At 40.9% G+C, this 26,406-nt stretch overlaps 1 protein-coding gene across 2 annotated transcripts in view; it reads left to right on the plus strand.

Annotated features, from left to right (window-relative positions):
* The first annotated feature begins 2,416 nt into the window (after positions 1-2,416).
* phex (phosphate regulating endopeptidase homolog, X-linked) overlaps positions 2,417-26,406 on the plus strand; it is a 36,428-nt gene continuing 12,438 nt past the window's right edge. For both annotated transcript variants that reach the window (XR_005638029.1, XM_039790689.1), the window contains exons 1-12: positions 2,417-2,645; positions 8,247-8,303; positions 8,439-8,600; positions 8,903-8,986; positions 10,420-10,646; positions 11,777-11,845; positions 14,193-14,309; positions 14,516-14,599; positions 14,813-14,955; positions 15,204-15,297; positions 16,599-16,727; positions 16,948-17,049. Coding sequence is in view for 1 of the 2 variants with exons in the window: in XM_039790689.1 (XP_039646623.1) it covers positions 2,522-2,645; positions 8,247-8,303; positions 8,439-8,600; positions 8,903-8,986; positions 10,420-10,646; positions 11,777-11,845; positions 14,193-14,309; positions 14,516-14,599; positions 14,813-14,955; positions 15,204-15,297; positions 16,599-16,727; positions 16,948-17,049 (1,392 nt within the window). In the remaining variant the exon portion in view is untranslated. The remainder of the gene's footprint in view (positions 2,646-8,246; positions 8,304-8,438; positions 8,601-8,902; positions 8,987-10,419; positions 10,647-11,776; positions 11,846-14,192; positions 14,310-14,515; positions 14,600-14,812; positions 14,956-15,203; positions 15,298-16,598; positions 16,728-16,947; positions 17,050-26,406) is intronic.

Genomic DNA, 26,406 nt, shown 5'->3' on the forward strand with positions numbered 1-26,406 from the left:
GAGACTGCACCTTTCGGATTTCATACACGGCATATCTGCTCATTGTCTTCAAGCGAAAAGCTGCAAGCTACACTTTTAGTAACTGCTCCAGACCACAGTGTTTCTTTAGTGCTTTCAGAGAGTCATGCAGTGATTACGTTTCCTGAGTGTGTGAGCGTGAGAGATTATACATACACATTATAATTTGGAAGGGTGTTTCCTACATACATATAAATACTGAACGGCCTTCAGCTTAGCCACAGAGGTGTGTTTACCGACGACGAGCAGACACCTCTGTCAGCAGGTTAAAAATAGTTTTGGGAACTTTTATCATTGAATAATTGGGGAAGTTTGCGGGAGGATCGGACCTTGTTGCATGTAGGACTCGGTGTCTTTCGTGTATGTATGTTTGTGTTCAGATAAGACATTTCGAAGGCTGATTTTCTTTCCCTTATCTGTGTGAAATGATTGCGTGTGTTTCCTTGCATGTGTGTTCCAGTTGCTTATCTGGCGCTTAAATGGCAGCCTGGGGGGATGTTTGGGTAAACAGACATTGGAGGATGATGAAGAGGGGAGGGCAGAAAGGAGGCATGTTCTGACGCTCTGCTTCATATTGAGAAATGGGCTCTTGAATTAACTCTGTGACCTCCTCTATGTTAACAGGACTAAGAGTCTACAGCCATGCTAGCTGCTCTGCCTTGCTGTACTCTGAAGCAGCGGCGCTTTGAGCTAAATGGTTGTATAAGCATGCCGCCATGTTCACGTTCACTTCCTTTTTTAAGATTGCAAAAATTAGACACCTCCTGTCTCAAAACAATGCAGAAAAACTAGCCCATGAATTTGTTACTTGGACGCTGGACTATTGTAATTCCTTGTTATCATGTTGCTGAAACGCGTAATGTATGCGGAGCAGATGCTCCAACACTACGCTTCCACAATCATCAATGAAACTGGCTACACCGGGCACAAGCAGCATGTAAGTGGTATATGGCATATGCACCGCGGGGAACCATCTTCTATTCATATTTTTTTACACAGAAATGAGTCATAAACTACTGAAAAACAACAATCCCAAAGCAAAAGCTTAACATCTCGCTGTGACTGAAAGTCAGTAGGATTGGTCCTCTGAGGGTCATGAACATCTGTATAAAATTCCATGGCAATCCCTCCGACATTTGTTGAGCTATGTCAATAAAAATGTCAACCTTGGGGTGCTGCCAGAGGAAAAATCAAGGGATCACCAAAAGCAAGCAGGATTTATCCTGTGTGAAACATGAATGTCTGTATAACATTTAGCGTTAAAAGTCATAACATATCGTCTGGAAACCATGAATATCAGATTTTTTTTTTTTTTTTTTAGCCAATTCTTGTAGATAACTGAATAAGTGTTAACTTTGACCTGCTGGTGGCGTTAGATGAAACAGTCAGGAGATCACCAAAGTCAGTAGGATTCATCCTCTGAGGATCGTGAACATCCGTACAGTTTTTGTTGCGATATTACAGTCTGGACCAAAGAGGTGGATTGACGGAGACAATCCAAACTAAGAGCCAAGTGTCCCAGCTGAGACAAGACAAATGAAAACAGGACAAGTGATTGTGAGTCACAATGGTGAACAATAGCATCGTGGTCGATGTGTCTGCTTGATGAATGGGTGTTTTAAGCAGCGCAGGAAGTCACGTCTATGTAAGGAATTTGCGGCTGACGCCCAAAAACCCTAATGAGCGGAAAGAGTTTCTCGCCACAGCAGGGGGTGGGGGGGGGTTGAGGGACCAATCAGGAACTGTGGTGTCATTGTCATCATCACCACCATTGTCTATTCAAAGAAACTATTGATTCTTTCTGACAAAAAACACTGATTTTTTTTTTTTTTTTTACAGGCGGCCATGTCATCATCAGATTAATCGATTGTAATCAGCGTGTGAGTGAATCTAATTTTGTTGTGGTTGACTGACTGTCTGATCTGATAAACGTTTCGAGCAGAGCACCCAGCTGTTTTGTACATGAGATTTGACACACACACACACACACACACACACACTTCAAATGTATGCTCAGGTTATTAATGAGGTCTGCAGCCTCTAATGCCAAGCGGTAACACACAGATAATGTTCTGGTTTGATTTTACTAAAAGATCTCTGGTCATTACTGGGAAGCCTGGTCCCTTCTGTTCTAGAGAGAGGGAGGGATGGGAGGAGTGTTGGGGAGAGGAGGAGTAATAAAGGGAGGAACAGTTTGAAGAGCTGGGGTGAAGTTAGAGGAGTTACAGATGGACAGATAGCAGCAGAGAGATAGGGACTGGGAATGTGAATAAAGTCGGTGTTGAATTGGGAAAGAGACCAGAGTACATAGAGAAAGTGTGTGTTTTAGGAAGATGTTACCATACGGTTTTTGGATTTAAGTTTCTTCATAAATGTGATTTTCTTTTTACCAGATTTTCTTATTATATCTTCTGAGTGCATCCTCACCTGAAAAGTTAGATTTTTACAGTGTGTGAGTGTGTGTTTTTTGTATGTGTATGTGTGGGATATAGTACAGTAAGTCATGGAACTGGAGCGTTTAGGTGGCGGCGGGGTTAAACCCGAGAGGGGCAACAGTCGTCTCTACAGGATAGCACTGGCCATGTGTGTGTGTCTCTGCGCCGCTCTGGTGCTTGCGCTCATTCTGGGTAAGTCCACCACACACACACACGCACACACACACAAACATGCACATGTTTCTTCAACCTGCGTTATAATTTCTAAGGAATTCAGCGGAAATGTATCGCATACTGTCCTCAGATTATAGTACATGCAGACTGTAAATAACACACACAAGCAAGCTGGTGGGAGCAAAAGTCTTTGTGGAGGGCTCGTGGGTAACTTGTGTCAAACTATTTTTGGTTCATATAAGGTTTCATGCACGCCCACGTTCACATGCAGAACCTCGTACTCTAAGTAATGCACTGTGACAGTCCAGTTGAACTATAGTTGACATATAGTAAAGATTGTGCGTGTTGACACTTTGTGGCTATTACTTATGTCCTGCAGAATGTGAAATTAATTAACAGTGAATTGTGTGGCACAGTAATGGGTAGGGTGTGTTTTTTTTGTTTTGTTTTTTAAGAATTTTTATGGGCATTTCCGCCTTTAATGATAGGACAGCTCAGACATGAAAGGGGAGACAGAGAGGGGGGAAGACACGCAGGAAAACCATCATAGGTCGGATTCGAACCCTGGACATTCTGCATCGAGGAATAAACCTCTATATATGTGCGCCTGCTCTACCAACTGAGCTAACCGGCCATGTGTTTTTTGGTTTATTTATAGGGGGAGAGTGCACATTACTTAACACTGATGTTATAAAAAAAAATCAATATAGATGTCTGAGGAGATAAACCAGTGATTTGTAAAAAAAAAAAAAACACTGTAACCATTGAAGCGTAGCAGTAGTTTGACCTGATGAACTTAGCTAGGCGAGGCAAGTTTATTTGTATAGCACCTTTCGACAATGACTTCACAGAAGCCATAAAAGGCTTGAAGACAAAAGACAATATAAAACGTACAGGAGGCAAACAATGTAGAAAGTATCAAATTCTATTGAACCATACTTTAAGTTTGATTTCAGATGTGCTGTATGCAGTGCATTTCCTCATTTCCACAGGTGGAGCATTCCAGATGATTCCGGCTGTAAAAGAAAAGGCTGATTTTTTTTTTTTTTTTTTTTCTTTTTTCTTTTCTTTTTTTTTGTCATCTGAATGGATAAATGCAGTCGATTAAACTACTTGACTTATTTTCTTTGAGTTGCTGTCCATGAACTGGCTCCAAAGAGAGAGAATAGACATTTTTTTAAATATTCGACATAAATTGACATGTGCAGCTTGAAAATCTGTAAAGAAACCAAATTATGAAGCACTAGCCACAGTATTAACAGTGAGATAAATTGCATGTGTAACTTTTGCCTGATATATCAAACGTTAGACAGTGCAAAATTAACTATTAGAATTTTCTTAAAAGTTAATTCTAATAAAAAATGTATGCCTGGATGCTTAAAATGATCAAACTTCTTCTCTATTGGCTTAAACAGCAAGTTATCTCTACGTTAAATATGTAGCTACAGCCAATGAGACAATTGGCTTAGCCAAGCATTAAAACACATGCACAAAACAACCCAGTACCATTCACTCATCACAATAAATCTGGTTTGTTTAATTTGTATAAAAGCTGAAGTGTAAAAATGTCAAATGAAGTTGCAATAACGAGATGTACCGAGTTAATTAGTGAGCATTTGTAACTTTCGGACAGAGCCAAGCTAGCAGTTTCCTCTTGTTTCCAGCTTATCGGCTCCTGGCTGTAGCTACATAATATAACTGACTAGTCTGGCATTGCCAGACCCTCCTCCACAGCGCTGCAAAGGAGGGTCTGGCAAGTCCACACAGCATTCCGGGATGGGAGAAATATGTGCTCTGGTTTATTGTCATTCCTTTGTTGTTTTAGTCGTGCAACAGAAAACTCCGATTGCACACATAGTCTAGCTAGCAGTTAACCATAGTCCTCATAAACTGACCAGAGTTTAAAATGCCAACACAAAGAAAGTCTAAGGTAACTGGCATCCGGCCGAAATGGGTGAAATCCGGGGGAATTGGACTAATAACGGACAGACATGAGAGTGGTATCAGTCTTCTCATTTAACTCGCTGCAACAAAGCGTACTTCTCAAACTATTCCTTTTAAGAGTTAGTCTTCTTGCCGCCTTTTTCAGTAGCTCAGTGGTTGTGAGGATGGTCGTGCCAGGGAGGGGTGTTAGTATTGTTTTTGTTGTTATTGAGGGAAGTCAACATTCTTGTGGTGGCATTGAAGTGTAATTATGTTATGTGTCTATGTATGCAGTACCACACACCCACTCCCTCCTCTGGTCTGCAGCCATGCGAATGACCAGACCCAGGAATGCCAAGTGCTTGTTTGATTTTTTTATGTTTTATGAGTGTGCCTCTTAAATGTATGTTTGTGTACATGCATGTTTGTGCTGTGGGGCCTGTTGGGTGTCTCAGTAATGAACATGAGGTTGGTATTAGCAGTGACCCCGCAGCCTCAGACATCTGTGTGTGTGTGTGTGTGTGTGTGTGTGTGTGTGTGTGTGTGTGTGTGTGTGTGTGTGTGTGTGTGTGTGTACCCCCTGACGGAGCGGTCAGGGTTGTTCCAGGCCAAGTGGGTCGTGCAGGGTTGAGGTTGTGAGTGTGCGTTTCTACTATAAGTGGGCACAACATGAAGCAACTCTCACAAGCAGCTCTTGACAGCAAGAACAGTCAACCTACGAGGTCAGACACTGCGGCGCAGCTCCGCAACGCTCCACTCATCCGTTCACAATGGGGATTTGGTTTTCTAAATCTGTCGTCTCGCTTCGTGGGCTTGTGGGGCCTCTGTTCGCCCTCAGAGCCACATCACATAACAGTGGTTTCAGCAAAGAGGTCAGAGGAGCAGGCTTTGCTTCACCTTCTAGGAAGGGAAGCGAACCTGTGGTCACACTGCGAGGAGCGTAAAAACAAGGGGTGGCTCTGTTCTGTCTTGTTGTGGCGTTCCGATTGCCTTTTTATTAGAAGTGTGTGAAGTAATTACAACAAGGGTTCAAAATGTACTTTTTTCATCCACCAGCCTTGTGAATGTTCAAATTTGACCAGCCATTTAATAGATTACCATTTTTTTTGCGGGGGAGGGTCTGGTGAGTAAAGCAAATCTATCCAGCCACTTGCATATTTTACCAGCATTTGGCTGGTGGATGGTTTGAACCCCGATGACAACTGGACATGGCCGTATATCACCGCTAAAAGTTGTGGGGTGATTCTAGGTGGGGTCATTCCTTGTTGCAGGCAGATTTACGGTTAAAAATCGGATCCCCTAACTGTTTACTCTGTGTGACTGCTCTCCAGCTGTATCAACTGCACTTTGGTCTGTATTTGTCCCATGTTTGATAACGAGTGGATTGTGGGAATTATTGACGCCCCTCTGATAACCGGTATAATTTTGAGCCATGTGAAAGTTTGACACTTTCAGCTCAATACACCTCCTTCATTGATAGTTTGTATTATAATAATTGATAGAAAATAGCTCATGTTGCAGCCTTTTTATGAGAACGATATAGAAAAATACCGTTTTCTTTCAGGCAGCGTTTATTTTTAAAATATGATGAAAATGAAATATTTAGCACTGTACTATATATTCTAGAATGGTGCCTTGCTGGTGACTACATATCTGGGGGAAAGCTCTTTGATAAAAGTAGCATTGCACAGAAGCAGGGAAAAGTACTAAAAAGTAGACTTTTACAATAATGGCACATTATGTATTATGTACTCACATTTTATTGTTGATGTCTTTCTAATTTTCCTCCAAGAAATGTAAGTTTTTTGTTTTGCTTTCCATGCAAAACTATTGTTCATTAAACAACATGACATTGTTTTGACAAAACGATCTTAACACAAGGCCCATTTACTGGCTTTTTCTGGTACTTTCAACCAAATCTCGTGGTCTTCACATTGGCAGAGAAAGCCAGAGATAAGCCAACTTTTCCTTGGTGATGTGTGGTTTGTTGACCTACACGTCAAGTTTCTCTGGTTATTCGGCTCTATTAATGCTCCACTTTCCTTCGAATAGGATCCATCTTTGGAATTTTGGAATTAAACCCATGCGTTCACACTCAGACCTGGAAAAAACTATCTCCGAATGCAGACGCTCGGCTTCTCACTGGTTTTGACGACATCACATCACCCAGATCCTTGCTTATCTCCACTGGCTCCCTGTCGGATTTATAATTTGATTTTAAGATATTTCTGATCTCTTTTAAAGCTCGGCTCCAAGCTGTATAGCCGAGATGTTGACCTCCTGTGGTCCTTTTTCCACAGCAGACATTTTGACTTGTCATAGCAGGAAAAGCACAGCTGAAATCGATAACCTTAACGATGGCTCAATTCCATCAAGTGTCCCAGTAAGCTATTTCAGTGAGTCAGCATGCACAATACCAGGGCCTCTCCTAAGTGGAATGCAGCCATCATTAATGGTTTTGAATACACCTGTGCTTTTCCTACTATGACATGTCAACATGTCTGCCGTGAAAAAGGTCTATTAGCCAGTTTGAAACCTTAGATCCTCAGGCAGGGCCCTTCTGGCCGGTCCAAAGTCAAAGCTTAAATCTAAAGGTGACCGTGCATTTACCATCAGGGCTCCATGTCCTCCAACAACCTACCTTAGGAGATAAAGTTCGCAGAATCAGTGAAATCACTTCTTAAAACCCATTTTTATAGACTTGCTTTTATCGGACGGCTGTATTTCAGGTGGTAGAGCGGTCACCTACCAATCGAAAAGGTTGGCGGTTCGATCCCTGGCCCTGCAGTCTCACGGGCAAGACACTGAACCCCGAATTGCTGTAAATGTGTATCTGATGAGCAGGTGGCACATTGTACGGCAGCCTCGGCCACAGTGTGTGAATGGTTCCTGTACTCTGTAGAAGCGCTTTGAGTAGTCAGACTAGAAAAGCTATATAAATACAGTCCATTTACATTTTACGTCTATTTTTATTGCATCTTATTTTGAATTTTTACTTTCTTGTATTTATTGATTTTATTGCTTTTCTCCTTTTTATTTGCATATTTGTATCTGTCATGTTTCTAATTTTTTTTTATTTGTCTTCTCTCTACTATGTTTTGCATCTTTAGTCTTAGTCATCTTTAGTCCATATTTTGTCATGCTTTTGTTTGACCCCACTGTTCACAGCTCTCTGCTGTTTTATTAACCTCTGGGTATCTGACTTTTGCTTTGTCCGTCAAAGAACTTTATAAACTCGGTTTTAAAAGTGCTATCTACAAATTATTATTATTATTATTATTATTATTATTATTATTATTATTATTATTACTACAATGGTCTAGTAATTTATTGATTATGTGAATGTGTGCTCAAAACAAATAAAAAAAAAGTGAGACTCTGTTGCCCAAAGCAATAAACATCCCAACACTGATCAATCAAACATAGAGGACGATTTGTATGTGGACGTTGTAGGAATATTTTATTAAGAGTATGTGTGTATGTGCTAGTTGCAAAAGAGCTGTGTGCAGTGGTTAAAAGTACTCTGTGTGACTTCTTGATGCACAGAAGGTTAAGCTTGAGGTTTGGTACCCATAAGTCCTATCAACCAATATGCATGAATAAATGTTCTGATCAAAACCATTTTAGTCCCTTATGTGTTTTTTTACATTTTACAGATGTCAAGCCTCCTCCTCAACTTTTTTTCTTCTCCCTCAGTCTCTCAGAAATCTAGTCAGGAGGAGTTCTGTCTGACCCCAGAATGCATCGAAGCAGGTGAGGAGTCACTTTGCATACAATTTCCCTGACCAACCACTATTGTTTGTATGGTAACTGGTTGAGCGTGAGATATTTTAGTAGTATTATTTGGACTTACTGGTGTTGGGTTTTTTGTCTCCTTCATTCTTATAGCGGGGTCTGTCCTGAGTAAAATGGACCGGTCCGTTAACCCCTGCGAGGACTTTTATAGTTTCTCCTGTGGCGGTTGGTTAAAGGAGAACCCGATCCCTGAAGACTCCTCCTCGTATGGCATCTACCCCTGGCTGCGACAGCATGTAGACATTCGACTCAAAGGTGCGTTTGCCCACAATTACCCAGCAACGCCCGGGTTCATCGGCTTTGATGAAAGTATGCTTGACTTAAACGGATCTAAAATGTTCAGAAGAACATAAGAGCTCTTTTGGTATACACATGAAAAGACATTGCAAAGAAGCGAGACTTTTAAATTGTTTTTTTATTATCATTCATTCACAAGGAAAGACAGTATATCTACATATATCTACAGTATATGTTAAAAGTATATCTTAAAAGTTGAATTAAGGTACAGTTTATTGTTGGAGCTGTGACTTATGACACTGATTGGTTTTCTTTGTCAGAGTTACTAGAAGCTCCTTCGGGCCCTGATGAACTGGAAGCAGTGACCAAGGCTAAGATCCTATACCGCTCCTGTATGAATGAGAGTGAGTCTGACACACACACACACACACACACACACACACACACACGAACTTGGTTTTGTCACTTGAGAGGACATTGCATTGACTTACATTCATTGCCTGCAGACTTGACCAAAGCCCCTACATGTCTAACACAACTTTTACCTTTTATCCTAGTCTACAATTGCCAGACCTTCTTTCACAGCTCTGTGGGGGAGGGTCTGGCTAGTCCACGTACAATTCCTGGATAGGCGAAAAATGTGCTCCGATTTATTGCCATTTAAAAAAACAACAACAATCACAATCGTCATAGGTACGGTGCCTCTGCAAAATAGCCTCGGGAAGGAACTTCTCTTGGTGTAACGTGCACATAGGGAGGCGAGCTCTGGAATTAAAATGGCTGTCGAGTGTGTGATGAGAATTTTACTCAAAAAAATATATAATTTGATTGTCGGTTCTAGCTCAGAGGATGTTTCTCAAATCGACCGTAGCTTAGAATGCCAACGCAAAGAAAGCGGAAGGTGAGGGACATCTGGCTGAACCTCCGACGGCACCGGAACAATCCCGTAAATGAAACGTTGTCGATGTAGACTACCCTCATCCTAACATTTACCTAATCCTAACCCCAAATGGAAGGTGAGTGTCCAAATGTGACTCTTTTTGTCCCCAGGGTGTGCATTCGTTCAGCCCTTGTAGGGACTGTTGTTCACATAATGCCTCTCCTAGCCCTTTACTCTGTGCCTGACCCTAACTTTAAAACTAAACCTAGTTCTAACCTTAATCCTAAAACCAAATCGTAACCCTCAAACAGAAAGTGAGGGCCAGACAAAATGTCTTCACAATTCAAACATGTCCCCACTCTCCATGTCTCTAAACAGGTCCTCACAAAGATCCTGTATGTCAAGAGCACAAACAAAGACACAGTGATGGTGTAAAATAGGACAATGTGAGGTTTTCATTGCAGAAGCAATAAGATTCATCAGGTGACAAAGCAAAAGTTGCGTGTATATTACACAACAAAAAACAAATACAAACATGAAAAATAGTAAAAACAATCGATCAAACAAAATGGTTTATATAATCCTGTAAATTTACATATAGGCATATATATATTTTTTTTTTCTGTTTTGCCCACCCATGTTTTTTCCATTTTTTACTTTTCTTCTATATATCTTTGTAGGACCATCTGGTGGTTATGCTTTGGGTTTGTAATGATGATGTCTGCCAAACGGGAAACTGTGTTTTGAGGGCTATACCCTGAAGAAGGCCGATCTGTGCCAAAAACACGTGTGTCAATGCCCAGTTCTATTTTTAATGCAAGGTTTCGATATAAAATAGCCATTTAAATGAAGGCCTTTTAATTGGTTTCACAAGAAGAGTGCCTCGGACCTTTTTCCTATTTTGAAACACAATGGTGTATTTCATTCTAGTTTATTAATCCGTGTGTGCTTCCATAGCTTTACTGGAGGAGGTGGACACCAAACCGATGCTGAAAACACTGAAACAGCGTGAGTTCCGCTGGCCGGTTGTGGGGGATGGGCTCGGCGGGGAGTACCAGTGGTCGGCGGGGGAGTGGAGCCTCCTGAAGACTCTGGCAGAGATGAGGAACCAGCACAGTAAGAGTGCCCTGATTCGCCTGTACGTCTCCCCCGATGACAAAAACTCTTTACACTACATCATCAAGGTCAGACATGCATATTTTTTTACATTTAGATTTTTACAATTTGAATTAGAAACCAATGGAAAATGGCCACATGTAAAAAATGTATTTGAGTTCTGAGTTTAAAGTCCGAATTCTGACTAGAGATTTAGATGTGCTGGTATAGTTTTTTTTTTTTTAAATAGACGCAGCTTTTTATCTAGCTGTTTCCTCCCCTTTCCAGTCTTAACTGTACATCCTAAGGTAAGGAAACTTGCTGCTTTATATTTAACTGACCGATATGAGAGTGGTATCCCATTCAACTCTCTGCAAGAAAAGCGAATAAGAATATTTCCCAAGCATATAAATGTGGAACTATTGCTTTGAAGGACCATATTGAATATCTTTCATTGCTGCAGACCATTATTCAAACCACCTTTTTAAATTGATTTTCTTACCTTCCAGGCAGATGTTGGTTTAATGCCAGCATAGTTTGAAATTTGACCTGTAGAGACCTGACATATGTTGAGCTACAGGACCATCACAGTGAATATTTAGCCACCTTAATCTTTGTCAGTTACATTGTATGATACAGTTGCCAGCAGACACGCTTTTTGGACTGCTTTTCCTGTTAGTGATTTCAAGGCAGCTTTTGATGAAATTATGAAATGTGCGAGTCAACTGCTGCACACCAAGCTTGACAACATGATTACAATGTTTTATGCCTATAATCTCAAAACCTGAAACATCGGCGTCGCCTGATTATGCCATCAAAAAGAGGTTTTCACAATAGTGCCTGTTCACACATCCATTACCAGGCAACCATTATGTATCTTTGATAGGAAAAAAAAAGGCGAAGAAATTCAAGTCTTTGTTCCTTTTTTCGGGTTCCCCATTAGCTGCTAAAAATACCAAACATACAGTTTTACATACATTTAAGACAAGACATATAGTGCAAAATAGTGCACGATTATCTTGTATTGGTGTACAGTATGGTGCCATTTTCGCCCATGTAGTTGAGGGTACACAACCAGTATTTAACAGTATAGAAATGCTTTTTGTACTTATTTTACATTTTTCAGATTTTTATTTCTGCAGCAAAGGTTACAAGAAAAAAGAAAAAAAAGAAAACAAAGAGCAGTAGAAGCTAACCTGTGCTCTTTTACTTTACATAGCTCGATCAGGCGTCCTTGTCTCTGCCTTCCAGGGAAGACTACATCACCAACACTTCCTCCGCCCGGGCGGTGAGTCTCTGCTTCATCTTTCAGCCCTTTTTACCTGTCACCTAGGAGCTCTTCCTGCAGCAGCTATTTCCTTCCTTCCTTGAGTGATACATTGTAGCAGAAAAGAATTTTGGCTGTTTGAAATGTCAATAGTTAATTTAGTTTTTTTTTTTTTTTTATCTGAACAAGAGCTTCTTTTCAGACTCAACGTTTACACAAATGCTAGACACTCGTAATGAAAAAAAAAATACAATGTAAAAGAGGCAGCTGATACCGATTACCCCACTAATAGCTGCCTCATTAGGCCAGAATATAAAATGCAATTAGTATGCGGCGACTAATTATTCTCAGCTGGAAAGACTCACTGTCATGCTATTAGTAAACTGTCACTATCAGTAGCAAAGTACATTCTCCCCATATATACAGGGGTCTATATCAAGTCGGAAGAAAACGCTCTATTTTAAGACCCTGTTTACACTTCAAAAATGTGTTTCGGTGATCCGAACTCAACTTGACAGCCGAGACGCATCGTCGGTCACACCTGCGTCTATCATGCATCTCCAGCTGACCACTTGTGTTCTCACTTGTGACCAAACCTGCTCTGGTTTATTGGCATTTCTTTAAACCAATCACAATTGTCTTGGGTGGCACTAAGCCCCTGACACAATGACGGCACTTCTGCAAAATAGCCTCTGGAAGGAACTTGTTTTGGTGGAACATGTGTACATTCAAAAGTTGTTTTAGTCATGCAACAGAAAACTGAGATTGGACAGATAGTCTAGCTAACTGTCTGGATTTACCCTGCAGAGATCTGAGGAGAAGTTAACCATAGTCCTCAGAAATCCACCGAAAGTTAAGAATTCCAACAAAATGAAAGCGCAAAGTGAAGGACATCCGGAATAAAAAGAGGGACATCTGGCGAATTTTTCCGGCAGCACCTGAACAAACAAGACGTCGATATGTTAGCGGTTGTGTCGGTACAGCCGGAAAATATCGCTGTCAGCAGAATCCACCACATCTCCTTCCATAGGGCAAAACGCCGGGCGATCTGTAAGAATATTCCATTTTATTTACTGATATTTTAGATGTACTGTTTTATCACTGAATTGCTCATTGCCTAAGAGTTGGGTGCAATCTTAGAGAAGAAGGTTACATGTTCCAGAGAGGCACACTTGTATTCCCTGTACAATGAATAGACACGGACGCACAGATGGTTTAGCTTAAAGATTTATTAATTACAGTTTATTATAGTTTATAAATATGATTGCATGTTAGAAACTGTATTGTACCAGACAAAAGAAGTAGACAGGAAAGAGATTTTTATTTTTAAAGGCCAGTTATTTCATGAATTCAGGATACTATGCATCCTGATAAAGTTCCCTTGGCCTTTGGAATTTAAAATAGCCTCCCCCCACATCATCACATACCCTTCACCATACCTAGAGATTGGCATGGTTTTATTTCAATTAGTTAGTTAGCCTAATAGCTGGTTTGATTGGCATTGAGAGATGATTTTATGGAAAGAACCCCATGCCAGTCTCTAGGTATGGTGAAGGGTATGTGATGATGTGGGTCTATTTTAATTCCAAAGGCCAAGGGAACTTTATCAGGATGCATAGTATCCATGAAATAACTGGCCTTTGAAAATAAAAATCTGCCTGCCTCTATGAGAATTTAACATAGGGGTGTCTATACTTGTGCCCCCTGTATTTAATGGAAGAACATTTATTTATTTACGATACATTATTCATTCACAAATAAAATTGGTATTCTCAAAGGTTGTATTTTTCCTATTTTTTTCAATTAAGGCATTAAGATCAATTTCCAAAAGATGATTTTTTTTATTCCTCTTTTTATTCAACTTTTGCAGGGGTTCCTATACTCATGAGCGGCACTGTACCTATACAGTATTTATATTTCTCCTAAGTCCATTCGGGCACAGGTGTTTGAACCTAGTTTAAGCTTTAAATGGTTATATTGTTAATGGTGTTATTGAATGGTTATTTTCTGCTGCTGTGTATATGTCCCTTAAAACAGATAAAAAAAATACAATAATGTTATAGCAGTACAATAGTATCTGAGTGCAGGTGTAAGTCCTTGATTGATGTCTGATGACGTTTGATATTTGGTAGTTGTTTAGACAGTAGCTTACAGAAATGAAATAATTTTTACATTACATGTCATTTAGCTGATGCTTTTATTCAAAGTGACTCACAATTGCTATATATGTCAGAGGTTGCACACCTCTGGAGCAATAAATAAATAAATGACATTTGTTTTCTCTCTCTCTCTCTCTCTCTCTCTCTCTCTCTCTCTTTCTGTCTCTCTTTTTCTCTCTCTCTATCTCTGTCTCTATCTCTGTCTCCAGTATCGTGCAGCCTTGCTGAGTTTGATGGTAGATACAGCCGTCATGCTGGGCGCTCCAGAGAAATCAGCACTGACCCAGATGGAAGAGGCTCTTGCCTTCGAGACCCAACTGGCTCATGTAAAGACATCCCGTCAGATAAATATAATCCCACTTAAAATGTATTGAGACGGTTCAATATGCCTCAATGGCTCTGGAGCTAATTAAAACCCAGTGTTATTTACCGTGAAATATGAAAATGATTCATCAACTTTAAGGGGAAATGATGTTTACGTTGGAATTTAGTATCAGTCATGTCAGTATAACATTGCTCATTGTGTCTGCAGATCCTGATTCCCTACGAAAACCGCACCAGTGAGAACATGTACAACAAACTCTCACTCTCCCGTCTGCAGCGCTCCATACCACAGGTACTTTAAGTACATACATACACATAACACAACAACAAAATGGCAAAATCAAGACTATTAACCCTCTTTAAAACAGCAAAAAGAATTTATAGTGAATTATATATCAAATCAATGTTGTTTTTGTCAAATGCGAATCAACACAATTGCTTTTAAATACATAGTTTTATCCCTACATCTTCTATATGTAACCTTTATCCCTCCCTCATTCTGCAGTTTGATTGGCTGGGTTTTGTAAGAGCTGTGGTGGAGTCTAAAGTCGAGCCGGTTCGGTCCATCTCTTCCTCTGAGCCCGTCATTGTTCGAGCGCCGCAGTACTTCAAGGAACTTTTCAAGCTCATTAACACCACAGACCCCAGGTACACACACACACACACACACACACACACATATACACACACACACGAACACGAACAGCCGGACAGAGAACACACACAGACAGATGAGCACACAGTGGGGCTTGAGGGCACCTGTCTCTCATTATAAGTATATTATAGGGTATAATGAGATTACATGTAGGCATTTAATTAATGTCTCTCTTTTTTTTTTTTTTTTTTTTTTTTTTTTTTTTTTTTTTTTTTTTTTTTTTTTTTTTTTTTTTTTTCAGGACTGTAGCTAACTACGTACAGTGGCGGACAGTTTTTTCCAGGATCACCACTCTGAGCCGTCGTTTCCTTTACAGATACCTGGACTATGCTCGGGTTGGTGCAGATAGAATCTTACAAAATATATGTCCATATTTGGGGATTTTTTAAGTTTTAGATTAACTGAAGAATGAAATGGGTTGTGGGGCAGAAAACTCTCTAAAAAGACATTACATTATGTAATAAAACCTTTAAACGGATACATGGTTTGTAGCTGTCCCACCTTAAACTGCAAGTGTGAAAGCTGTTTGGCTGTGAAACACTGGAATTTGGTTTACATTATACTATGTAGCTCTACTGTACATGAAGAGTCCTGAATTCCTAGTTATATATATTGTGTGTGTGTGTATATGTATATGTATATGTATATATATATATATATATATATATATATATATATTCAATCACATTTTCATTCCATGGTCAGTGTAAACAGGGCCTTGAAACAGCATGGGAAATAGCATTTACATATAATTAAATAAAATATGAAAACCCAATTAATAAAAAAAAAATTGCCTTTTTATATTAAAACTGAACTCAGTATTTTTAAAACACTTTTTACAGCCCTGCTTTACTGGTTTGAACCTAAAGGTAAAAGATATGGGCCAAAGATGATCAAATCAAGCTGATTTTTAAAAGATGGTGCATTTTGTCTAAATGTTTTGTAGCTGTGAGTAGCTCCTTCATTTCATTTGTTAGTAGTTAGTTAGTAAGTCAAACACATAGTCACATAGCACCCTTCAAAACCAGTCTTATACAGTGCTTCACAAGAACATTTGAATAGAATATATGAATCAAAGAGAAGTGTGTGTGTATGTAAATAATAACACATCAGCGCATCAACAAAATCAAACTCATACTGCAATGCAATTTATGTGCAATCAGTATGCATCACTTTTCCAGTTGGAATGGACTACTTACTCAAAATATGCTGTATGGAATTAGGACACAGCTTCAGCCTCATACGTATGCAAAAACTCAAAAAAAAAAAAAAAAATGTTAATGAGGAAAGCCTAAAATCCTGCAAAATGTAAGCAGCAAGCCCACACTCTTAACTTTCTCAATCTCTGTTTTTATGTCCCCAAATGTTCATGACAGTGATTACATAGCTGGGAAAGTTATGTGATTTTGTGTGCTATGGTTTTCTATTTTTAAGACCTTAGAGGGAGCTCCAAATTAATGTTATAGCACCAAAAACGCAAATTATGATAATTTGTTATACTTTTAAAAATTCGTCCCAAAATGCCCCCACCCCAAGTGATGATTCAGAGGCTGAGAGACTCTGAGAGTGTAAGTTAGCGCCATGTGGAGGAAAAGACAATGTCACCTTGCATCTCTGTCTCTTACACCCCCACCAGGTAACCACGGGAACCACCTCTCTGACCCCGCGCTGGGATAAGTGTGTAAACTACGTGGAGAACTCGCTTGTTTATGCCACGGGCCGCCTCTTTGTCAACACACACTTCCAGGAGGATAAGAAACACATGGTGCGTATGCTCTTGAAATGACACCCTGTCCTAAATCGCGGGTCAAGTGTTTAAATTTTGTGTAACAAATGTGTGTTTTGAGTGTATTCTGTCTGTGTGTCAGACATGTAATGTTGTGTCATCTGCGTCGAAGCGGGTGTGTGTGTTTATGTGGCAATGACACAGAGTTCAGTTGTGTTTTTGTAAGCGGACTCTTATTAATTGAGTGTGTGTTTGTCAGATGGAGGAGCTGATCGAGGGCGTTCGCTGGGCGTTCATCGACATTTTGCAAAAGGAGAACGACTGGATGGATCAACCAACAAAGAAGAGAGCCATCGAGAAGGCAAGAACAGCTGACAGCTACATCTCCCCGTTTCTAAATATTTCCTCTGTCCCATCTCAGTCTGGACACAGCCATTGTAATAACTGGTATTCTCCAATGAACTTCTATTTTTTTTTTTTTGCCCTAAACTTAAAGTGGCCATATTATGCTAATTTTTAGGTTCATAATAGTAATTTGAGATTGTACCAGAATAGGTTTACATGGTTTAATTTTCAAAAAACACCATGTTTTTGTTGTACTGCACATTGCTGCAGCTCCTCTTTTCACCCTGTGTCAGGTCTCTGTTTTAGCTACAGAGTGAGACCTCTCAACTTCTGTAACATCTTTGTTGGCAGTCGCACATGTGCAGTAGCTAGGTAAGGATTAAATGAGCTAGCTAGCTGTTTCTCCAACTTCGGCCTGTACAAGGCAGGATTAGCCGGCAGACTTCTTCTAAACGATGGTGCACTTCCAACTTTGCGTGGAATACCTGCAGAACAGGGACATGGAAGTAGTTCTATACAATTTATTTTGTAGATTAGGGTGAATTTCTGTGTGTTGTAGCAGTGTTTTGCCATTGAGAACAAGCTATCATGCTAACGGTTAGCCCCCTAGGCCCCTGTTTCGGCTAGTGACATAGAAAGCTGTGCAGATTTTGAACAGCCCACCCTGTATCTCACTCAAAACAGCATGGATGTTTTTTTTTTTTCAAAGTTTGTATGCGTGTAGAAGCACCAGAGACACAAAATAACACCCCAAATCACTTTAAAGCTGCATTATTGGTTTTATTTTTTGGCCACTTGGGGGCAGCACTGTTTTGGTTTCTACCGACTCCCAATCAAAATACTGTATCTGTCTCTTTGGCTAGATGACTCCGATTAGATAGATTGACTTTCTTCCCCAGCTAGTCACTGGTTTTGTTTGTCTACTGCTGGGCAGCTAGAGTGCAGTGGATTTATCAATGTCTTTTTTTTTTTGCTGAAAATGCATTTTACACTTTAAACCACCCCACCACCATAATCAACCCTACCCAGCCCCAACAAGGAAACCCCAATCTGAAAAACTGTATGTTTGAAGATCCAAAATAAAATAAAAAATAAAAATAAAATATATATATATATATATATATATATATATATATATATATATATATATATATATATATATACATACATACATACATACAAACATACAAACAAACAAACAAACAAACAAACAATTACATATTTGCATACCGGTACAATAAAGCGTATCTACATACAAGCAAGGATACATGCAAAATTTAGATGGTATTAGCACAAAAAACAAAACAAAAAATTATATAAACCCCTCCTCAATCCACATCTAGGGTAGGTAAATCATTAAAGAATGTAATAAATTGTTGCCATTTTTTGCCAAAAGATTCTCCCCTACCTCTGATATTGTACTTAATTTTTTCAAGTTTAAAAAAAAAGGCCAAGTCTTTGAGCCAGACAGAAATAGGAGGAGGTTGTGAGGAGGTCCAAGATAACCGTATTCTGCGCCTAGCGAGGAGAGATGCAAAAGCTACGGCATCAGCCTGTCTACGGCTCAAAGGCTGACACTGAGATGGAACACCAAAGATTGCAATCAAAGGGCAAACTGCCAATTTGACCCCTAGGACATCAGACACTACTTTTAAAGAAAGAGTTCCAAAAGTTCTGTAACTTGGGACACAGTGCAAATGTGGCTAAGGTTGCATGGTGAAAGTTTACATTTATCACACAAATCTGAAACATTGGGATATATTTTAGAAAGTTTTGACTTTGAGAGATGAGCTCTATGAATAGTTTTAAATTGTATAAAGCTAAATTTAGTACACGAAGTGGTGCATCAAATTTGAATGGGAAATTTTAATTTCAAAATATCAATTTGGCTGGCATTGCATTTTGTTCCAATTAACATAAAAATGACTTTTGCCAAGTTTTGAGGAATTCCATTGAGATTTAGGGGTGCCACCTAACACATGAACTTTGGCAAAATTTCGAAAAATTTGCAATTTTTAGTCTAATTGCCGAAAGGTTGACCTGGAAATGTTGAGTACAGTGAACTTTAATACAGTAACATGTTCTATGGGGTTTTCAAAGTAAAAGTTGTTTGTTTGCCCTTTGGGCAACTTGGGCATTTCTCAGAATTCAACTTTCAAGATTCTCCATTCATTTGTCCTATAGACAAAATGAATGGAGGTCAATGGGACATGTTCACGTGGCCTTACCCTGAATTTTGTGCAGTAGTGATGGATGTCGAACACACATATAAAGTTCAATTGACTATTGTTAAACACAAAGGGGCGATACTGACACACTTAATAGAACAAACCCTCTCTAGGGGCTAACTCACTGTCAACAAAAGGGGGCTTGTTGGAAGAAAAAAGCTGACACTAACTAAACTTATATTTAAAAGGTTGATAGAATTCAAAAAACGAATGACGATGTGAATCTGGCGAACAAAGTTGTTGCTTGTAAAGAGATCTCAATCCCGAACCATGTTTTTAGCTATGAGATCGTCACATCCCTACAACATTTGCATAGGCTACACAACTGACCTGAGATCAGTTAGTCTTCTGAATCTAGGTCGTGCAGATCTCAGAAAATGTATACATTGTTCATATGCTATTTTACCATTAAATTCACTTCTGAGACTTTTTTTATGCGAGAAATCAACTACTTAGAGGTCAAATATGGGCCGTTTTACGAAAATTGATGTATAATTGCAAATTTTGTCCGACTGTGTGTCGGACTTCAGAGGCTGGTGCTGCCTGTGTTGCTGCCTCGCCGCCTGGCCTGCCTTCCTCCACAGACCCCGGCTTGCTGTGAGCTCGATTGAGCTCCGGCACGGCTGCTGCAGCCCACAGCACCTCATACCCGCGCAAAGTTACCGTTTGGGCTATTGGACTACTACCAAACGCCGCTGCTCTGACAGAGCTCCAGGGCCTGCAACTCCCCTCTTCCTGCTAGCTAGCTAAATGCCCGGTGTATGTGAGTGAAAGCGCGGTCAGCGAGCTTGTTACGCCAGCATTCTCTTACCACAGATTCTAGTTAAAGGAATATTTCACCGCTGGAAAGCTGAATATATCTTTAAATTGGGTCACTTATGTAGTAGAAATGTGAAAAAAAAATTTAAATTGGTGCCTTCTAGGCCGAGAAAAGTCAGAAAATGTGTTTTGGTCTTATATGGATGAAAAACACCAAATCCCAGAATGCACCTGCTTCGTTGCTTTGAGTCCACTCCCAAGCCACGCCTACCGCTTGACAGACCGACAGAGGCATTCAACTCAACTCAAGCGTGTTTTATTGTCATTTCAACCATATACACGAAACAACGTTTCATCGTGACTCAAGTGGTGTTACACATTTAACATATATAAAAACGACATTATATAAAAACGACATACGAAACAAGGCTACATTTAGTACACACACTTTATAGGCTCCGTAAAGTTCAGCTAACGATACTAGCATTAGCGGTGGGCGTGTAAACACAGAGCATAAACACAGCCGTGAATTAGTGTGTAATGTAGAATGGTCGGCATTTAACAGTCACAAACTCCACCAGCAGTTAGCAGTTAAATGGATACAAATCACCACATTTCTGCGCCACCGGTGTGCAACACAGCCCACCTCTTTTACCTGGCGACAGAGCATCTCTAGCTCGAGGAGGGCTAGCGAGCCTGGTAGCTGGACAGTCCGGTACACTATTCAGGCAGGTTTCCACAACAACAAAAACACGGCAGTCTCTGGACTCGTTGGGTGTGCGTGAGTTGGATGTAGTCCAGTTTGTGGTCTAAATGAGCGGACACTTGCAAGCAGGATCCGTAAAGTTCAGCTAACGATACTAGCATTGGTGTAGCTAAACACAGAGTATAAACACAGCCGTGAATTAGCGTGGAATGTCGAATGGTCGGCATTTAACAGTCACAAGCTCCACCAGCAGTTAGCAGTAGCTAGTTGGATTTTATTTCTACACCAGTCCGTTTAACACAGCCCACCTCCACGCGGTGAGCAGCCTGGTAGCTGGATAGTCCCGGTTCCGGTACACTGTTGTTCAGGCATGTTTCCACAACAACAAAAACACAGCAGTCACTGAACTCACGCTTGGGATTTTCGTTGAAGGAGGATGTAGTCCAGCTTGTTGTTTAATGAGCAGACACTTGCAAGCAGGATGGCTGGGACAGGTGGACAGCTAGCGTTAGCTTTCAACCTAGCCGATGAGGATGTCCCCTAGCCGGCTAGCGGCATTGGGCGAACCGCTGGTCTCCGTGCAGGCGCAAGCTCACGTAGTGTGCCGGTATTGCGTCTGTAATAACGTTTCCTCCATATTCTCCGATCTGTACCGATGTATCCCGGTGGTACACCGCGTCCGGTAGTTTGAATGCAGATAATTGTTGTAAATGTTTTCTGCTGAAAACCGAAAGCCTGTTTAGCGAAGATTCAAGATGGCTGACAGTCGTTTTCATTCGGAATACCTCGGCCAGACTCGGCAGTCCAACCCCTGTGGGCGTGTTGAAAACATACGGAAGTAGATCCTATTACTGGCTGTAGTCCTTTGCCCTCTGGCCCAAAAATCTTCCAATGACGCAAAAATCGTCATTTTACGTCATCGGAAGATTTTTTCCAGGCCCCAAATGCAGAAATCTCTCGTCTCAGGGGGACATGAGGGAGGGAGGCACGGTCATTCAGAAATACTATCGGGTTTCTACTGATACAAAGCTGAATGCTAAATCGGTGAAGTATCCCTTTAATCTTATAATGTGTGTAATTATAATGTGTTGAGTTATTTAAACAAACGATTGGGAAAATAAACGCCGCTTGTCCATGAGTCTCATTGATAGAGCCTGCGGCTGGATGGAGCTCTATCAATGAGAGCTAGCGAGCCTCCTCTTAGAATTCCTCTGGAATTCACAAATATTCATTAACTTGAAATCGGACACCGTTGTTAGCTTTATAAGACATTTAGTTAGATGTTGTATAAGTGGCGTGACGAAATTCAAACTGTAAATATACTCGAATTACGACCAAAAATGAAGCTAACTAGCCGCAATCTGTACACATAGGATTGAAGGGACAGTCGCAGCTAACGAAACCCTTACAGCTCACAAATATTCATTAACTTGAAATCGGACACCGTTGTTAGCTTTATAAAACATATAGTTAGATGTTGTATAAGTGGCGTGACGAAATTCAAACTGTAAATATACTCAAATTACGACCAAAAATGAAGCTAACTAGCCTCAATCTGTACACATAGGATTGCAGGGACAGTCGCAGCTAACGAAACCCGTACAGCTCACAAATATTCATTAACTTGAAATCGGACACCGTTGTTAGCTTTATAAAACATATAGTTAGATGTTGTATAAGTGGCGTGACGAAATTCAAACTGTAAATATACTCAAATTACGACCAAAAATGAAGCTAACTTGCCGCAATCTGTACACATAGGATTGCAGGGACAGTCGCAGCTAACGAAACCCTTACAGCTCACAAATATTCATTAACTTGAAATCGGACACCGTTATTAGCTTTATAAAACATATAGTTATATGTTGTATAGCTAAGTGGCGTGACATGTGTGTAACATGTGGTAAGAGATTGCTGGTGTAAAAAGCTCGCTGACCGCGCTCTCACACACTGGCCATTTAGCTAGCAGGAAGAGAGGAGATGCGTTTGGTAGTAGACTACCAGCCCAAACGGTGACTTTGCGCGGGTATGAGGTGCTGTGGGCTGCAGCAGCCGTGCCGGAGCTCAATTGAGCTCACAGCAAGCTGGGGTCTGTGGAGGAAGGCAGGCCGGGCGGCGAGGCAGCAACACAGGCAGCTGAACTCCGACACACAGTTTTACCAAATTTGTAATTAGCCATCAATTTTCGTAAAACGGCCCATATTTGAGCTTTATATAGTTGATTTCTCGCATAAAAAAGTCTCAGAAGTGAATTTGGTAAGGAAACATTGCAGTGTCTGGAATATGAGATTCTGTCGCGTTTCTAATGTCTGTGTATTGGGGATTCGCTCAACCAATCAGCACATGACCTCTAATGCGTGTGTATGGCGAGTCGCTCAACCAATCGCAGCGTCTCTATGTGTGTGTACGGGGCTAAGGCTCAACCAAGCAGCGCGCAGCTCATCTAAATATTCATGACCATACCATATTTGGAAGAAAAGCTCTTGTTACAAATAGGGCCAAAACACAGGGATGCATAAGGGCCAATAAAATATCAACCAGGCCATTTTCAGCCCAACTAATGTTATATACCCCATTAGGAGACCATAAGGAACAGTGTGAAATACCCTATATAATCATTCTATCACCCCTTTAATTGCTCAGTCTGTGCCAGAGTCTGCTCCAGTGAGCAACATCACCAGGAAGAAAGAGAGAGGAAATGGAACCTGAACTCTGAACCTAGCTAGTGCGTCTCCCATCAGATATGTCACCCCACCCGCCACCCAAGAGTAACCGTCCTATTCAGGGATTGACTTGCTTTTGTAGCGGCGAAGGTTTGGCTGTTGGTTGCGGTCATGTTCAACTGCCTGCAGCACATTCTGCAGGTGCTGCTCCTTCCTTGCCACTGCGACAAAGTCGGATGTGAGCTTGACGCCACGCTTGGCACAGTCATTGACCACGTACATTGACCTCACTTTTTTTGAACGCAGCATTGGTCGCCCATTCCTTCACATCGAGAGACATAAATTCTGGATCAATGTGCAGCTGGTGCATCCCAAACCAGCAATCCTTATTGGCGAGGTCAGCCAAGCTGGTGGTTGGCAAGAGGGTGGGAAACTTTGGCTTGCCAAAGCCAGTGCCAAAGCGCTGCTCAGGGATGTGCATGGGGAGATCAGCGGGCTTGTGCTCCAAGATCGCTCTGGCAAGTGCACGCTTGTCATCATTGGGCACCTTGCTGCTGAAGAGGTAGGGGTAGCATCTCACCTGTCAGGTACCAGCGATGCCTCTCCAGCGCCTTGATCGCTGATTCTGCAATGCCGTCATCTACAGCCTTGTATGCCTGCAGGTGGTGGTAGAGTGTCAGGTCATTCCAGGTGATTGTGATTGTGCCCTGGGGAAGCAACGTGATGTGCTGCTCCATCAAAGCCAGCTTGAGAGTGTAGAGCAGCTTGGCCATCCATCGTACCTTGTGGACACAAGACACAGCTGCACAAACTCATGGTAGTCACCTCGCTTGTGGTCAGTGACTTCTTTTGCGCACCTGACAAGTTCAGCACGTAAATTGCCCAGGAGTGGTTGCTCGGTGTTGCCAGGAATGTAGCGGGACCATTGGCTGCTGGATTCTTGTGGTAACAAGTTCCATTTCTCTCTCAGACGTGTGAACAAGGTAACCTCTGGCGAGCGTGATGACTCCACCTTCAGGTCTGTAAAAACCCGGTTCAGGAGGACCCCACCAATGTGCCGGCACCCAGACCAAAGCAGTGGTCGGCCCAGTGAGAGCTGTATGGCAATGCAGGCTGCTGTGAGATGGCCTGCTTCTTATACACCGGGACACCAAGCAGTTTCAGCCGCTCTGCATCTCCAACCACATAACAACATAGATAGGTAACTGTGGTTAGCAAACTGTTGCTAGCTAACGTTAGCTAGATGTAATGAGCACCAAATACCTATAAAAATGACTTATGATAAATAAGTATACAAAGACACAACTACAGATGTGATAGTAATATGTAATAATACATACCCAACACAGAAATATCACCTCAAACAGAAAGATCACCTCAGTTTTCTTGAGCTGTAGTATTGTTTACCTCAGATCTCCATGGCGACCATTGAGCACTGTTAACCACTTTATCCAACAAAAACAGATGTGCGGTGGCACCCCTAAATCATCATGTACTGGAAAAATATTTTGCATGTGTTGTTTCTACATATATTGGAACACTTTTAGCACCCAGCCATATCAAAATTCAAGAATTGTGTTTTTTGATGCACCCTACGTCTAATACTCTGCCCCAGTAGCCACCCTCAAACTCTAAGTAAAGTTCCTCCTCCCAAGCCTTAACAGTTTTGATATTATGAGCATTATCCTTTGACGAGATAATTGTGTATATCTTTGAGATAGTCCCCCCCATAAGAGGATTCATTTTAAAAGCCTCTTCCCATGTAGATTTTGTAGGCAAAGAGGGAAACCCGGAGAACAGAGAGGAGGCACAGTGCCTAATTTGAAAATAACGAAATAGGTGAGAGGGAAGTAGATTAAATGATGAAGATAATTCAGAAAAACTTGCAAACACATCATTAATGAAAAGATCTTCAAAGCATTTCAGACCTTTCTTTTCCCAAAAGGAATAATCTGAAACAGGAGGAAGAAAGAGATGATTATTTCGAATCGGAGCCATGGTTGAAGCCGAAATAAATTTAAAATGACGCCGAAATTGAAAAAATATTTTGAGAGAAGAGCATACTATTGGGTTTTTCGAACAATATGAAAGGGACACAGGGAGAGAAGAGAATACCATAGCAGGGAGAGATGTTAAAGTACAAGACCTAGCTTCTAATTGGCACCATGGTAAAGAGGGGGTCTGTACCCAAAACGCTAATTTCTGAATATTTGCTGCCCAGTAATAATACATAAAATTAGGCAAGTAAAGCCCTCCACTTAGCCAACTTTTTTGAAGCAGAATTTTGGAAACTCTAGGAGATTTTCCTGCCCATATAAAACAGGAGACTAGTTTGATAATATTCTTGAAGAAGGATTGGGGTAGAAACAGAGGAATAGCCTGAAAAAGGTAAAGAAATTTTGGCAGAATGTTCATTTTAACAGCGTTTATCCTACCTAGTGGCGATAGTGGGAGAGTTGCGCTCTGATTTCCTCTTAACTCAAAATTGAATTGTACGGGCCAAAATATTTTCTTTCAACTTAAAGGACAATTCCGGTGCAAAATGAACCTAGGGCTTAATAACATATGTGTATCGAGTCGACCGTTCTCTGGCATATGTTTTCATGCTAATCGAATGTGTCTCTAGCTTTAAACAAGCTAGCGCAAACCGGTGATTAGCTTCTAACGCTAGCCTTCGGGGCAGAGGGTAAATCACTATTTCTACACCACTAACAAGGCTCAAAATAGCACCACACTTCCACGGTAGCAGAATGAGGGTCCTTACATGTAAACCGAAGCATTGAGAACTTTTTAAGTGTACAGACAGTTTATTAAAAACATAGTTTATAAAGACTTATCATTCGTGTACAGGCAGGCGCCATCTTGGGAAAGTGTGGTGCTATTTTGAGCCTTGTTAGTGGTGTAGAAATAGTGATTTCTTTTTACTTTACCCTGTGCCCCGAAAACTAGCGTCACAAGCTAATCAGCGGTTTTCGCTAGCTTGTTTCAAGCTAGAGACACATTCGATTAGCATGAAA

The sequence above is a fragment of the Perca fluviatilis genome, chromosome 22 (assembly GCF_010015445.1).
Source record: "Perca fluviatilis chromosome 22, GENO_Pfluv_1.0, whole genome shotgun sequence".
Lineage (NCBI taxonomy): Eukaryota > Metazoa > Chordata > Actinopteri > Perciformes > Percidae > Perca > Perca fluviatilis.